General features: G+C 41.4%; 1 protein-coding gene across 6 annotated transcripts in view; it reads right to left on the minus strand.

The window, feature by feature from the left end:
• Window positions 1–13,633: 13,633 nt before the first annotated feature.
• LOC121285991 (traB domain-containing protein-like) overlaps window positions 13,634–16,176 on the minus strand; it is a 49,691-nt gene continuing 47,148 nt past the window's right edge. For all 6 annotated transcript variants that reach the window (XR_005944870.1, XR_005944868.1, XR_005944867.1 and 3 more), the window contains one exon: window positions 13,634–14,484. Coding sequence is in view for 3 of the 6 variants with exons in the window: in XM_041203003.1 (XP_041058937.1) it covers window positions 14,364–14,484 (121 nt within the window). In the remaining 3 variants the exon portion in view is untranslated. The remainder of the gene's footprint in view (window positions 14,485–16,176) is intronic.

The raw sequence follows: 16,176 nt of genomic DNA on the forward strand, positions 1-16,176 counted from the left end.
CACAATAATTCAAATGTCACTTCAAGGCCTTCTCTAGAAATTTCAGCTAAGTTTATTTTGTGGTTGTAAATTTTGTGCTACATCAAGCAAATTTCCATTTTTAAACCAGTTATTGATTATTCAGTTAAAATTGGGTTTTACCAGCTTTAAATTGTGATTTATTCTGTTGTTGAATTGTATTAAAACAACAAGGTCACCAATTTCAGCTCCATGTGCCAGTGGTTTCCGTACTATGTGCTGGTTGATGTGAAAAGTGGAGTTGGTGCCGCTCCCAACCACTTCCGGTAAAACCCATGTCATTTGCTATGTTTTGAAAGGTGATAGTGCTGCATTATGTGCATGCACTGAAAGTATGCAGTTTGGGCAGTATGTAACATTGATCTGATGCCAATGCTGCCATTTTGAATTTCACTGCTATAGTTAATGTCCTTTCTTAAACATGCACATCTGAACACGTTATCAGCTGCACAATGGATCCCACATGGCCGCCCACCACCACCCAACCCCCAACCCCTCCATCAGCAAAGGCTGCTTGGGAGCAAGTTGTCAGTCATTCCCTTTGTTATGGATGATGCAGGCCCCAGAGGGGGGGAAGCATAAAATAAAGAGGAATTGTAGTTCCTGAAGACAAAAACATTCATTCAAATGTAGCTGCAAGGAACAGTAGTATTCTGTTCCACATGGTCTAAGAACAAGCAATGTTCTTCAATCAGGTAACCTTTCAATCATTCTTCAATAGTGAAAATACGGATGTTTCAAATTAAGCTTATCATTTACTGTCCAACACAACTTTACTTCTAAAGTGTGATTGTGAAGATACTCACAAGTTGTCCCCAATAAGATATTGCAAAATTGAAATAAACAGGCTATACACACAAGGAACATTTAGAGGGATAATTGGTCCAACATTCAGTCTTGGATAAGCCAAGGTTTCCTCCAATTAAATCTTGGTAAGACTAGAACCTTTGCCTTCAGCTTCTTCCAATCTCTCATCACTTAGTCCAACTCTCTTCCAAGTCATTGTCTCAGACTGTTTGCAACCCATGCATCCTGTCGATCCTGAGCTGAGTGTCAAATTCCATATTCACTCCATGACAAAGATACCTACCAAGAAGTCTGTAACATTTCCTGCCTTCACACCTACCTCAGCCCATCTGCTGCTGAAGCTGCCATCCATGCATTTGGCACTTCCAGACTCAAATATTCCATGCTCTCCTAGCCTGCCTCCCACCCTTCACCATCTGTAAACTTCAACTCACCCAAACTCTGCTGCCCAGATCCTGTCGCTCACCAAGTTCCGTTCACATCTCTCCCTAAGCCCTTCTGTCTTTCCATCTACCTCTCTGCCTTTAAGACCTTCCTTAAAAACCAACTCCTTGAACAAACTATTGGTTGCCCTGCCGAATATCTTCTTTGGCTCAGTGTTCTGTTTTACCTGGTACTTTTGTGAAGCACTTAGGGATGTTTCTTCGGTGTTAAAGTTGCTACACAAATGCAAGCTGTTGTTGAAACAACCTTCATCCTTCCCTGTTCATCACATTAGTAAAATTCATTCAGACAACTAGAAACATAAGACTTAGGAGCAGGAGAAGCCCATTTGGCCCTTCGAGCCTGCTCCACCATTCAATAAGATCATGGCTGTTCTGGTTATGGTCTCAACTCCACTTTCCTGTCTGCCCCCATAATCCTTGACTCCCTTCTCGGTCAAAAAGCTGTCTAACTCCATCTTGATTAAACTCAAAGATCCAGCCTCCACTGATTTCTGGGGAAGAGAATTCCACCTTACTAATGACCCTCTTTGAGAAGAAAATTCTCCTCATCTCTGTCTTAAGGGGGAAACCTCTTATTTTAAAAAGTGTCCCCTAGTTCTAGTCTCCCCCACAGGAGGAAAAATCTTCCCAGTATCCACCCTAAAAACTGCTCAGAGAGTAAGACTTTGTTGCAACAAACAATACTTCTCTGTAACAATTCCATGGTTAATATTTGTACATGAGTGATATGTTTATATTGAATTTTTATGGATCTGTACTCTAAATATAAATCACAGTCAATGATTTATGGCACAGGCAGGTTTCACTAAATACATTCACCAAGTGTTGTGTCCAACAGATTATTTATTACATGGCAAATAGAAGGAGTAGATCATTTAAAGTTTGGATTGTATACCTTCTTTCATTACAATGTCGTGGTTCAATTGGAGATGTATAAATATCAGCCTCACTTGATCAAGAAAATATAACCCAACTGTTTAACCAATGCACAATGAGAATCTAATAATGTGCAACTTCACACAATTCTTTACAATGTTTAATCAAAGCTATAAAAACACTTGATAGATCCTCTTTCCCATGATTCATTCTGAGGCAATGGGCTGCCTATCCTTTTGGCAGATGCTATTGCACTGCATTCAGTGGATTTATCTTTTGGAGGGCACGGAGATACCTTTAATGTGTTGTGCGTAATATACTCCTGCACAGAAAGAAATGAATGTATTAAATCATTTGTGTATTACATGGCATCATGCTTTAGGAAAGGTCTCAAAATGTTAGTGTGGAGGTGAAAGGGAAACAACTTTCCTCATCATGGTTCTTTTACACTTTTGCACATAACCACTGCAAATAAATGGGCCAGAATTTCTGAGGAGTGGCAGTCAGAGTCGGATTGCCACTCTGCTCCTTTTCACTAACATTGCAAAGGAGCCGTACATTTCTCGCCTGACCTTCGGGTGAGAAAAGTGCAATGCAGCTGTTCAGGAATCTTCTCAGTGCCACGCAGCAATGTCGGGGGGAGTGGAGTCACACCCCCTTTTTACAGTACTAGCTGCTGTAAAGCAGGTAGGTTTAAAGATCCCAGCCACTTTGAGAAGCCAGGGAGTAGGTAAGTGTAGAAAGTAAGTGGGGAGGATATGGGAGGGGCGGATAGGATGGGTCAGGGGTGTAGGTTGCGGGAGGTAGGATGGGAGGGCAGGATGGGGGTCAGGATAGGGGGCGCAGGATGGATTGGGAGGGTAGGATGGGTCAGTGTGTAGAATGGAGGGAGTAGGATGGGTTGGAGGCAGGATGGGTCGGGGAGTAGGATTGTCAGTCGAGGGGTGGGGGTGTGGGGGTGGTAAATAGAGCGGGGCGGGGGATGGAAGGATGGGGTTGGGGTTTACTGGGGGTATTCGGGGTAGGGTCCAAAGTGGGGAAGGGTGGGGAAGGGTGGGGGTGGTGTGGGGTGGGGGGGGAGGGGGGGGAGGGTGGTGTTTAGTATCATAGTTACCCAAGAGTTAGAAATGGTTTTAGTTCTTCTAACATTTCCTGGGTAACTGTTCTGCTAAGAGAATCAGAACCATCCAACATCTCCGATTTAAATCAGAGTGTCGGATGATTCCTGGTGCAGGGTAATTGCCTATCAGAAATTTGAACTTACCAGGCAATTCCTGTGCAGTCCTTGCATGGGGACTTCCCAGGGTGTCCCCCAGCACATTCCAGGGTAACTCCAGGGTACGATGCCCCGGGGAACAGAATCCTGGAACGTTTCTGATTTTAATGATTAGGACAAAAGAAATGGAAGACAACTGGGATGGATTCAGCAGATAGAAAGGAGAAATGTGGCGAGCAGAACCTGATAGAGTGGGCCAAAGATGGCCTCCAAGCTTTGGCAATCCAGCTATCATAGGCCAAGCAACCTACATACAAACATATGAAATAGGAGCAGAAGTAGGCCATTTGGTCCCTCAAGCCTGCTCCACCAGTCAATAAGATCGTGGCTGACTGTTTGAGTTTTGAAGTCTAAATTCCCATCTATCCCCGATAAGTTTTGATTCCCTTGCCTCACGAGGATTTATCGACCTCTGTCTTAAAAATATTCAATGATCCCGCCTCCACCACCTTCTGAGGCAGAGAATTCCAAAACACACAACCCTCTGAGAGAAAAAAATTCTCTTTGTGTCTGCCCTAAATGGGCAACCCCTAATTTTAAAACAGTGCCCCCTAGTTCTGGACTCCACCACAAGTGGAAGCATCCTTTTCATGTCCACCTTGTCAAGGCCGTTAAGGATTTTATATACTTCAATCTATTCACCCTTCACTCTTCTAAACTCCAATGGAAATAAGCTCAGTCTGTCTAACCTTTCTTCATAAGATGACCTGCTCATTCCTGGTATCAATCTAGTAAACCTCCTCCCAACCGCCTCCAATTTACATTCTTCCTTAAATAAGGGGACCAAAACTGCACACAGTATTCAAGATGCGATCTCACTAATGCCCTGTATAACTGAAGCATAACTTCCTTATATTTATGTTCAATTCTTCTCGTAACAAAGGATAGCATTCCATTAGCCTTCTTAATTACTTGATGTACCTACATACTAAACATTTTGTGACTCATGCACTAGAACACCTAGATCCCTCTGCACCTAGGAATTCTGCAGTTATTCTCCATTTAAGTAATACTCTGCTTTTTTATTCTTCCTGCCAACATGAACAACTTCACATTTTCCACATTTTACTCCATCTGCCAGATTTTTGCCCATTCACTGAGCCTGCCTATATCCGTCTACAACCTCCTTATGTCTTCTTCACAACATACTTTCCTACCTATCTTTGTGTCATCTACAAATTTAGCTACCATGCCTTCGCTCCCCTCATCTAAGTCATTGACATAAATTGTAAAAAGTTGAGGTCCTGGCACAGACCCCTGCAAGGATCTACTTGTCACATCCTGCCACTCAGAAAAAGACCCATTTATGCATACTTACTGTTTTCTGCCAGCCAGTCAATCTCCTATCCATGCTAATATGTTACACCCTATACTATGAGCTTTTATTTTCTGCAATAGCCTTTGATGTTTCACCTTATCAAATGCCTTCTGGAAATCCAAGTACAGTACGTCTATAGGCTCCCCTTTATCCACAGCGCATAATACTCCTTCAAGGAACTCCAATAAATTGGTTAAAGATGATTTCCTTTCACAAAACCAAGCTGACTCCTCCTGACTTCCTTGAGATTGACTAGGTGCCCAGTTATAACCTCCTTAATGATTGATTCTAACAACTTTCCCACAACAGACACCAAGCTAACTAGCCTATAGTTTCCTGTTTTCTGCCTCCCTCTCTTCATGAATAGAGGGGTTATATTTGCTACACTCCAGTCTGATGGAACCTTTGCAGAATCTAGCAAATTTTGGAAAATTAACACCAACGTATCTACTACCTCATTAGCCACCTCTTTTAAGGCCCTAGGATGAAGTCCATCAAGACCTGGAGATTTGTCAGCCCACAGCTCTGTCTTATAGGCGCTTATATTTTTTATTTCCTAAATTCTCCTGTTTGAATCTTGTGGGTCTGGAGAGTTGGAAGAAGCTGTTCTTAATACTGCTTCACTAGTGGCTGAATCCTAAATCAAGGCATAAAGATTATTGACAACACCAATCCTGCAGGTTGATGGGTACGTGGATTTAAAATTTACATGTGGTCCTTGAAACCCCGCGGTGTACACATGCCTGGGTCACAAAAGACAAAAATCTTGGCCACGCCTGGAAAGAAGATAAATCAATTAGACTGTCCCTGAGCTGTTCCCAGCTTGAAGCTGAACTCAAAAGTCTCTGATTCCAAGATTGATGCAGAGTGCAGAATTTCCTGGGTAGGGATTTGAGCAGATGTTAGCAATCTTCAATTGAAAAATGAAGAATTAGAAAAACGTATGTGTGCATAGGAGGACGAGAATGTAAATGGTCTGCCACAACCCACTGTTGAAGCAAAGGTCCATAAATTCTTTTGAAAGGAAATTAGATGGCTGTTTGAAATAAAAAGGAATATTAAAGCATATAGGAAGCTAGCAGAACAGTGGGACTAGACTGGCTGGATCATGTAGAGAAAAGTACGGAAGCAGACTTGAATAACCAAGTGGCTTGTTTCTGCGTTAATGAGTCGATCATTCTCTGATTCTTTGTGCTGGAGCTTAACCCATAATTGCCTGGTTAACATAACATACTCTAAGAATGAATTAAGAATGTAGCCTAAGTTTTCCAATTTTGGTGTAATTTACGGTTATTGACAGGACATATACAGACTGTAAGGTAAGTATAGGCCGAGCCCACCCCCACTGATCTGCTTCTCCGCCAACCCACCCCACCCCCCCCCCCCCATTGGTGGCTTGGTCCGAGAACTGGCTGCAGTTAAAGCAGTGGCCATCACTCCCAGTGGCACTGCTGGTGCTGGGACTGAAGAACTGCCAGCCCTCTGATTGGCTGGCAGCTCTTGATGTGGGACATCCTGTCTTAGGGAGAGCAGAAACCAGAGCAGCCAACTATTTGTCTGAACCATGTAAAATAACATCATGGCTTCCAGGACCAGTGGAGGTGGGCTTGCCCCTGTCTTTCCACCAGTGAGTGGAGGCACTGCCACCATGTTAAATCCTGACCATACTATCTACACAAGATTTTCCCAGGTAGGTTCAGTAGCAAAGTAACAGGTGAATGGAGGCTGTACTCTTCTGGTGGAAGCCGCTGTGACTACAAGAATTTAAAGGAGAATTGCACAATTGGTTGGGGAGGAGTAAGAATTCTGAAAGACTTTGGAGAGTTTCAGAAGGCACCTCAACTCATGAACCGCTTTTGCCAAGGCTAAAAGAACACAACATCTTCCTGGCACTTAAGTATCCTTATGGACTTGATGGGTGAATAGCCTGTTTCTGTGGAGTAACATTCCATAGAACCGTTGTAGTACAGGAAGAAGCCATTCAGCCCATCGTGTCTGTGCTGGCCAAAAAGAGAAAAAAAAAAATAGCCGCTCATTTTAGTCCCACTTTCCAGCACCTGGTCAGTAGCCTTGCAGGTTACAGCACTTCAGATGCAGATCCAGGTACCTTTTTTGAGCATTTCAGCCTCAACCACCAACTTAGGCAGTGAATTCCAGATGCCCAGCATCCTCTGGGTAAAATAGTTTTTCCTCATGTCCCCTCTAATCCTTCTACCAATCACGTTAAAGCTATGCCCCCTGGTAACTGACCCCTTTCCTGTTTACCTTATCTAGGCCCCTCGCAATTTTGTAAACCTCAATTAGGTTATCCCTTAGCCTCCCCAGTTCTAAGAAAAACAACCCTAGCCTATCCAATCTCTCCTCCTGGCTGCAATTTTCAAGCCCTGGCAATGTTGTTGTAAATCTCCTCTGCACTCTCTCCAGAGCAATTATGTCCTTCCTGTAATGTGGTGACCAGAGCTGTACACAAAATTCCAGCTTTGGCCTAACCAGCATTTTATACAGTTCCATCATTACTTCCCTGCTTCTGTATTCAGTACCTCCCCTAATAAAGGAAAGCATTTCATTTGTTTTCTTGACGACCTTGTCCTCCTGTCCTCCCAACTTCAGGGACCTGTGGACATGCACTCCAAGGTCTCTCACTTCCTCAACCGCTCTCAATATCCTCTCATTTATTGAGTTTGTTTGCCCCCCCATAAATGCATTACTTTAGACTTTTCCGGATTGAATTCCATGAGTCTAGAATTGTAATATCTGGAGAATATTACTAAATACACAATAAGTGCACTATGTTTCTTTCATTTATTTCTTATCCCCATTAAACTTCCTGGATTTGATTTAATGTACAGACTGACGTCTGTGCTGGGACAAATTCTGCATCCTAATTTATTTTATGACCACCCGGAGGTATTATCACCATTTTATTACCTGGACAAGGTCATTTTGCCACCTGCTAGTTATTGAAACTTGCAAGAAATCTATGCTCGTATATTTTTAGTGGATATCTTCCGCTTTTCCAAGCAATTTGCTTTTCTATTTTTGGTTACCTTGTTATCACGATGGACAAATGTGTAGTTTTTTTGTCTGATCAGGATCATAAATCGGGTTTCTGATCGTGATCAGAAGATCTGGGCCAATGTATTACACAATGTGTCTTTCCACACTGTTTCATATAGCATTCTGAATGAACTGAGACTGCAGTTGGTAAGATTATGTCCAAGCTTTCTTTTCCTTAAATGGCCACTGTTATGAAAACTAATTTATAAAAAGCCATGATTACTATGCAAGGGATATATTTATTGTTAATGCTGCAATGTAATTGGCACACAAGTTCATGATGGCATCAGATATGGGGGATCCGGGGCAACAAGAATGTATTAATCACCCCAGACTGGAGTCAGGCAAGCAATGAATCTGGGAGTACACACCTCATCTCCTTTACCTGTTTCTGGAAACCACATTATTGTGCAGTGCACTTTTATCCATGATTGCAATGTGTAATAATTCTTACTTCCAGCAGAGGAAAATAAATGTTTTTGATAGGGCACAAGAACAAAAGAGGACAGATATCACTGTTGCTAATAATAGTGGATGAATGCATAACACAATTGATTAATTTGTCTAATTATTTTTAAATGTAAGGTTATTAATTGGTTTATTTTAAGTTTGTCCTGTTAAGTTGTATTACCATGGATAGGTTACATTAAACTTAATATTTATAGTCTCACTAATCTATTAAAACAAATCTATTTTTGGTTTGAAAGGCTTGAAAAAGAGTAGAAAATGCATAAATAGGGAATCCAGGCTTTCTGGAGGGTTGTGTCTAGCATACATGACAACAGTCAAGAATGGGGCAGAGTGAGGTGTATAAAAGTAGAGTGCCGAACTAGGTTTAAGGATAGCAGAATTCCAGGTTAAATTGATGAGGAAGAGTGAGAACAATGACATCATCATTACAGAAATCGGGAGGAAGTGCCTCCGCAAAAGGGTGAGGAGTATGATTGGGTGCAGTGGCCCTGTGAGCTGGGTCCAGAATATAGATTGCTTTGTGAACCGGAGAGGAAGGTTGAATGTGTAATCATGGTGGCTGAATGTGTAATCATGGCTGTCGAATTAGCTTTCAGTTAATCTATTGAAAATCCAAATGTCACCTCTTTTTCTCTTCCTTCCATTTAGGTACAAAGAAACCTGTCAACTGTAGGGTATGAAAGTACTTAAAATCAACCAGAATGGATCATTTTTAATGTTGAAATTCAACATTTTCCAGGGGACCATCCCCAGGTACCATTTTTGTGTTTTAACATTTTGATTTCTTCTTTGAACTTTCATATCTGTGTTGGCTTTTTCCTCTTTTCTAATGTACATCCATTCTTCAGTTGCCAACATTTTTGAAGCTATTGGTCAGTTTTTGTTGGATTGATATCTATGTAGCCAAACAGACTAACCATTATATTATATCGAAAGCAGTTCTTTAATACAACCAGGTTCCCTTATTGTTGATTCTGCCCCAGTTATAATAATGGATTTTACAACAACTGGTAAATGTGCAAGTGCAAGATTTATCCAGGTGGGGTAGAGTTTCCACTTTGGGTGCAATTGGCAATTCAAGCACAAATTGCATTCAAAATTCTCCTAGTTTTCTGAACTGATTTTATGGTTCAAGTTTCCGCTCACACTTAACTTGCATAATTAAAAATGTGAAATTGTCCTCAAACCAGTGTTTTAGAATGTATTTTTTAAATTTGTATTAAAAGCATTCCTTGATTTAGTTAAGAGTGGTAAACTGGGGCAGTTTTATTAGTGTTGCTGAAAATAGGTTTATCACATAAATAAGCATTTTTAATCAGGGTCACCATTTGTGAGTCATGCAATTCTGAAAATTTGAAAAAAACTAAAAAAAAACTTTACAGAACCGCTTACTATTTTTATTGGCATCAAGTAGTCAGTTTCTTACTAAAAGTTTTTAATGTATTCATAAGATTTTAAAAACTATTAATGCCCTTCTACCTGTAAAGATCTGTTTAATTTTGACAGCCTCTTCAAATGGGCATAATAATGGTAATTCACCATAGTGATTAATTAATTAAAAGGGATGACAACAGACAGATCACCCAGCATCGACCTAGGCACCAGAAATGACAATTGCAAACCTAGCCCTGTCGAACTTGTCAAGTCCTCCTTAGTACCATCTGGGAGCTTATGTCAAAATTGAGAGAGCTGTCCCACAGACTAGTCAAGCAACAGCCTGACATTGACATACTCACAGACCTTATAATGTCCCAGACACCCCCATCGCCTGGGACACCACCATTATCATCCTTGGGTATGTCTTGTCCCACTGACAGGACAGACCCAGCAGAGGTGGCAGAACAGTGCTGTACAGTCAGGAAGGAGTTGTCCTGGGAGTTCTCAACATTGACTCTGGACCCTGTGAAGTCTCATGGCATCAGGTCAAACATGGTCGAGGAAACCTACTGACTACCACATATCAGCCCCCTCAGCTGATGAATCAGTACTCTATGTTGAGCACCACTTGGGTGGCAAGGGCACAGAATGTACTCTGGGTAGGGGACTTCAATGTCCACCTCCAAGAGTGGCTCGGTAGCACCACTACTGACCGAGCTGGTCAAGTCCTAAAGGACATAACTGCTAGACTGAGCCTGTGGCAGGTGGTGAAGAAATCAACAAAAGGGAAAAAACATGCTTGACCTTGTCCTCACCAATCTACCTTTCGCAGATGCATCTGTTCATGGCAGTATAGGTAGGAGTGACCACCTCACAGTCCTTGTGGAGACAAAGTCTGCCTTCACATTGAGGGAACACTCCATCATATTGTGTGCCACTATCTCTGTGCTAAATGGGATAGATTTTGAAAAGATCTTGCAACTCAAGACTGGGCATCCATGAGACACTGTGGGCCACCAGCAGCAGAATCATACACAACCATAATCAGTAACATCATGGCTCGGCATATCCCCAAATCTACCATTACCATCAAGATGGGGGGTGGGGGTTGGGGGGGTGGGGTCAACCGTGGTTCAATGAAGAGTGCAGGAGGACATGCCAGGCGTAGCACCAGGCATACCTAAAAATGAGGTGTCAACCTGGTGAAGCTACAACACAGGACTACTTGCATGCCAAACAGTGAAAGCAGCACACAGTAGGTAGGGCTAAGCATTCCCAAACCAACAGATCAGATCTAAACTCTGCAGTCCTGTCACGTCCATTTGTGAATGATGGTGGACAAGTAAACAACTCACTGGAGGAGGAGGCTTCACAAATATCCCCACCTTCAATGATGGAGGAGCCCAGCACATCAGTGTAAAAGAAAAAGCTGAAGGATTTGCAACAACCTTCAGCCAGAAGTGCTGAGTGGATGATCCATCTTACCCTCCTCCTGAAGTCTGAAGCATCACAGATGCCAGTCTTCAGTCATTTGGATTCATTCCACATGATATCAAGAAATGACTGAAGGCACTGTATACTGCAAAGGCAATGGGCCCTAACACTATTTCAGTAATAGTAATGAAGACTTGTGCTCCAAAACTTGCTGCACCCTTAGCCAAGCTGTTCCAGTACAGCTAAAACACTGGCGTCTACCCGGAAATGTGGAAAAGTACCTCAGTATGTCCTGTATATAAAAATCAGGACAAATTCACCTTGGTCAATTATGGTCTTATCAGTCTACTCTTGATCATCAGCAAAATGATGGAAGTTGTCATCAAGCGACATTTACTCAACAATAACCTGCTCACCGATGCTCGGTTTGGATTCAGCCAGGGCAACTCAATTCCTGACATCATTACAGCCTTATTCCAAACATGAGCAAAAGAGTTGAACTCAAAGGGTGAGGTGAAAGTGACTGCCCTTAACATCAAAGCTACATTTGACTGAGTGTGGTCCTAGCAAAACTGGAGTCAATGGGAATCAGTGGGAAAGCTTGGAGTTATGCCTAGCACAAAGAAAGACAGTTGTGGTTATTGGAGGTCAATCATCTCAGTCCCAGGACATTATTGCAGGAGCTCCTCAGGGTAGTATCCTCAGCCCAATCATCTTCAGCTGCTTCATCAATGACCTTACCTCCATCATAAGGTCAAAAGTGGGGATGTTTATTGACAATTGCACAATGTTCAGACCATTTGTGACCCCTCAGATACTGAAGCAATCCATGCCCATCTGCAGCAATATCTAGACAATATCCAGACTAGGGCTGATAAGTGGCAAGTAACATGCATGCCATACAAGTGCCAGGCAATGACCATCTCCAACAAGAGAGAATCTAAAAATCTCTCCTTGATATTAAATGGCATTACCATCACTGAATCCCCCACTATCAACATCCTGGGGGTTACCATTGATCAGAATCTGAATTGCACCAGCCATATATATACTGTGGCTACAAGACCAGGTCAGAAGCTGAAAGTTCTGTAGCAAGTAACTCACCTCCTGACTTCCCAAAGCCCAAAGTAAACATTTACAAGGCACAAGTCAGGAGTGTGATGGAATATTCTCCACTTGCCTGGATGAATGCAGCTCCCACAACACTCAAGGAGCTCAACACCATCCAGGACTAAGCAGCCCACTTGATTGGTACCCCATCCATCACCTCCATCCACTCTCTCCACCACCGACGCACAGTGCCAGCAATATGTACCATTTGCAAGATGCACTGCGGAAATTCACCAAGGCTCCTTAGGCAGCAACTTCCAAACCCATGACCTCCATCACCTGGAAGGACAAAAGCAGCAAACACATGGGAACACCACAACCTGCAAGTTCCCCTCCCAGCCACACACCATCCTGACTTGGAAACATATCGCCATCCCTTCACTGTCGCTGGGTCAAAATCCTGGAACTCATTCCCAAACAGGACTGTGGGTGTACCTACGCCACAGGGACTGCAGCAGTTCAAGTAGGCAGCTCACCACCACCTTCTCAAGGGCAATTAGGGATGGGCAGTAAAAATGCTGACCTAACTAGCGATGCCCGCGTCCCATGAAAGAATTTTTTAAATCAATGGATGCGGAAGCTGTCCAGTTTTGTGACTGAAGCTGGATTCCAGCACAATGTTTTGAAACTAGCACAAAAGCTTATGAAAACTTGAAACAAAAACAGAAAATGCTGGAAAAACTCAGCAGGTCTAACAGCATCTGTGGAGAGAAAACGTTTTGAGTCCGTATGACTCTTCTTCAGAGCTAAAGTAAAATGTGATGAAATTTATACTGTTTACGGGGGGTGGAGCAGGTGAAGATGGATAGAAGGCCAGCGATAGGTGGGGGCAAAGGAGAGATTGACAGAGATGTCATGAACAAAAGGACAAAGTGGGTGTTAATGATAGTGGTAAGGGCTAAAGGAGGTGCTGGTAGTGGCATTAAGGTAAGGAAGCAAAATGTGACAATAGCAGGGTAAGGGTAAGCACTCTGAAAAGAACAACATGAACAAGTGACAGATGGTCCTAATGGGGGTGGGTTGTGGGGAGGGGACAGTTGTGAGGAAAAAAGATTGAAAATAGGACAAAAGGTGGGGATAAAACAATGAATAAATGAATAAAAATGAAAATAAATAAAATTGTGGATAAAAAATAAAAAATTAAAATAAAATAAAATGAACATTGAAAAACGGATAAAAGAAGGGTGAGGACAGAGAAGAGAGTTCACGGTTTGAAGTTGTTGAACTCAGTGTTAAGTCTGGAAGGTGTATTTATTTATTTTCAATTGTATTCCACATGCATAATCATCCTTCTACCATTGATAAAGAATGATTGAAGACCATCAAACCATGAATCAGTCCAAATATTCTTAATGTTATGACCTAAATCCCCCTCCAAAAATGAATAAAGATGTTTTCATTGTTAAAATAATTTTTTAAAAACAAATAATTACTTTAACTCAATTCCGGATTGGTAACATTTTATGTACAATCAAAAAATGGTACATTACACCATAAAGCAGAGTAAGAAGAAAAAATATTGCAAACCCATAATCATCTAGGAATGACAGTTACAGATAATCACTGTCTTACATTGCATATTTGAGAAAGTAAAAACATCTCTTCTTCAATGCAAAAGAATGTAATTTCAATCTTACGATGCAGTAACAGTTTCCCAACATGTTAATGAATATATCATGGCATTCAGCATGCCCACAATTTCCTGGCATGCAGTCAGAAGCTCAGAATCCTCATTGCTAACATGCATTTATAAAACATTTTACTCAGTAGAAAAGAAAGTACTGCAATGTTCATAGTTTTAGTCATGACAGAGTGCAATATTGGTCTTTCGCTAATTTTCCCCTGCCCATGACCTACTATACGATTGGTATGTTACTTGTGGAACTTACCATTATCATGATTATAATAGAAAAGCCCAATCCCTATGACCCCTCTTGTGGGGAGGGAATGAAATTCACATTTCCACGCAATTTCAGTTTCCAACCATTAGTGGCAAATTATATTCTGACCAGAGTAAAGTCATATTCCACTTTAGCATTATAAACTAGAGTGGTAAATCAGTAACTAGCTTCCATCCAGAGGGTTGGAGCATAAAAAAGACTGTATCAGTCTCATGATGCATAAGGTTAGACATTTGAAGTGATCTTTGTTGAAATGAATCAATCATCCATGTTTAATAAAATAACCAAATCAATGTTTGTGCAATTTTGTAATAGAAAAAGATCTTCAGGCCATGAAAGGTAACAGTAAAAGCAATCTGGAAAATTCTTGACGATAGAGAAGGATTTGGCAATCTGCAAATGAAAAGAGCAATCATTAGACAACATTGAGAATGATACAAATGTAAGACTGGAATTTGTGTTTTTAAGTCTAAGACAAACTGACCAGTGGTTTCTGCTTTGGATTCAATTGATGATCCGAGGAAAATTGTTCTCAGAACTGTGGTAGTTTTGCAAAGTTAATTTGCTGCTCAAGTTTGCATTCCCTCAATTGCATATCACAAAATGTAAAATCTTCCATAACCAATGCAATCAGGTAGTGCTTTAGGACGTAGTTGAAAACAAAGCTTAAATTAAAAAATACTCAATGATGTATTTAAGAGTGGTAACCTGGTGCAATTTTTTTAGGCCAGCTTTTGCAACTGTCCATGTTCACCATCATTACAACTTTCAAACTGCAGCAACTTCCAGTATCCAGACATGTACAGCAAAACCGGAAATCCAGAAGTCACTATCAGCAGCTCCTCCATAGGGTACACTATGAAGTCTCTGCAGACAGCAGTCTTTAGGAACTATTGAACTGACGATGATTACCTTGGCTACCATAGAAAAATCTCATTTCTATGGCTGCTCCTATGAGGAAGGAAGGAAATTCATATTTCCCTTCTTGTTCAGTTTCCAACCATTGCCCCAGTGCGAAATTAAATGCTGACCAGAGGGAAGTCGGATTCCACTTTAGCATTATCAACTAGAGTGATAAATCAGTAAATAGTTTTGATATAGAGGATTATAGCATCAAAAAGGCTGCTTCTGTCACATGATACACAAGGTTCCAAATCTGCATTAATCATCCATCTTTAAACAAAGGACCAAATCAATATTTGCACTATTTTACTCTGTAATGTCACTATTTAAAAAAAACACTAAAAAGTTACATATTGTTAATAAGATGCAACTGTGTTTGAACAGCATACCAAGTCATTGCTATTGCTGAACGACCTCCCTGACCCTGAAAAACTAATTTTATTTTTGTACAATTTCAAAATTTTCCATTATGATAAAAAAATCCATATTCTTTTATTTTAGTAGCAATTTTTTATTTAAATGTTTTTTATTCACTCTTTGTAATGTTTATAAAAAGTGAAGATGATCGGTGCATTTTACTGCCTGGTTTGCTGTCTACAAGAATTCCTCAATGCAATTGGCTGCTTAGCCTGCTTGATTACATCACTGTTGATGTTTAGAGGTCCCCTTGGCTTGGCACCAGATTCAAGTTAACATTGGGAAAGGTGAAATCTACACCACAGAGATCTCTAGGGGCAGGATTTTACATCCCGCGGGCAGGCACGAGCCCGACACAATCAGGCACAAAATAGCGTGCAATGATGTCGGGCGAGTGTTCTGACGTCATCACATACTTGCACAATGTTTCGATTGGTGGACGTGCGTGAGAGTCAGCATCGCGCCCACCGACAATTAAGAGGCCTATTAAGGCCATTAATCCGTTAATTACATGTTATTTTTTGCTGCCCACCCAACGGTTGGCAGGCGGGCAAATCAGCCAGGAGGCCTTTTGATTTTTTGAGGAAATCTCATCCACGGGCGGGATGAGGTTTCCACCATTAAATACAAAGTAAATATAAATTTTTGAACAGAATTTTTATTCTGTGTATGTTAGTCCCATGTCAGGGCATTTCTTTCAGATTTTAAAAATCTTTCGTTTTGATTTTTAAATTGTTCAGCTCCGAGGCAGCTCCCTCCCTTGAG

The sequence above is a fragment of the Carcharodon carcharias genome, chromosome 13 (assembly GCF_017639515.1).
Source record: "Carcharodon carcharias isolate sCarCar2 chromosome 13, sCarCar2.pri, whole genome shotgun sequence".
Classification (NCBI taxonomy): domain Eukaryota; kingdom Metazoa; phylum Chordata; class Chondrichthyes; order Lamniformes; family Lamnidae; genus Carcharodon; species Carcharodon carcharias.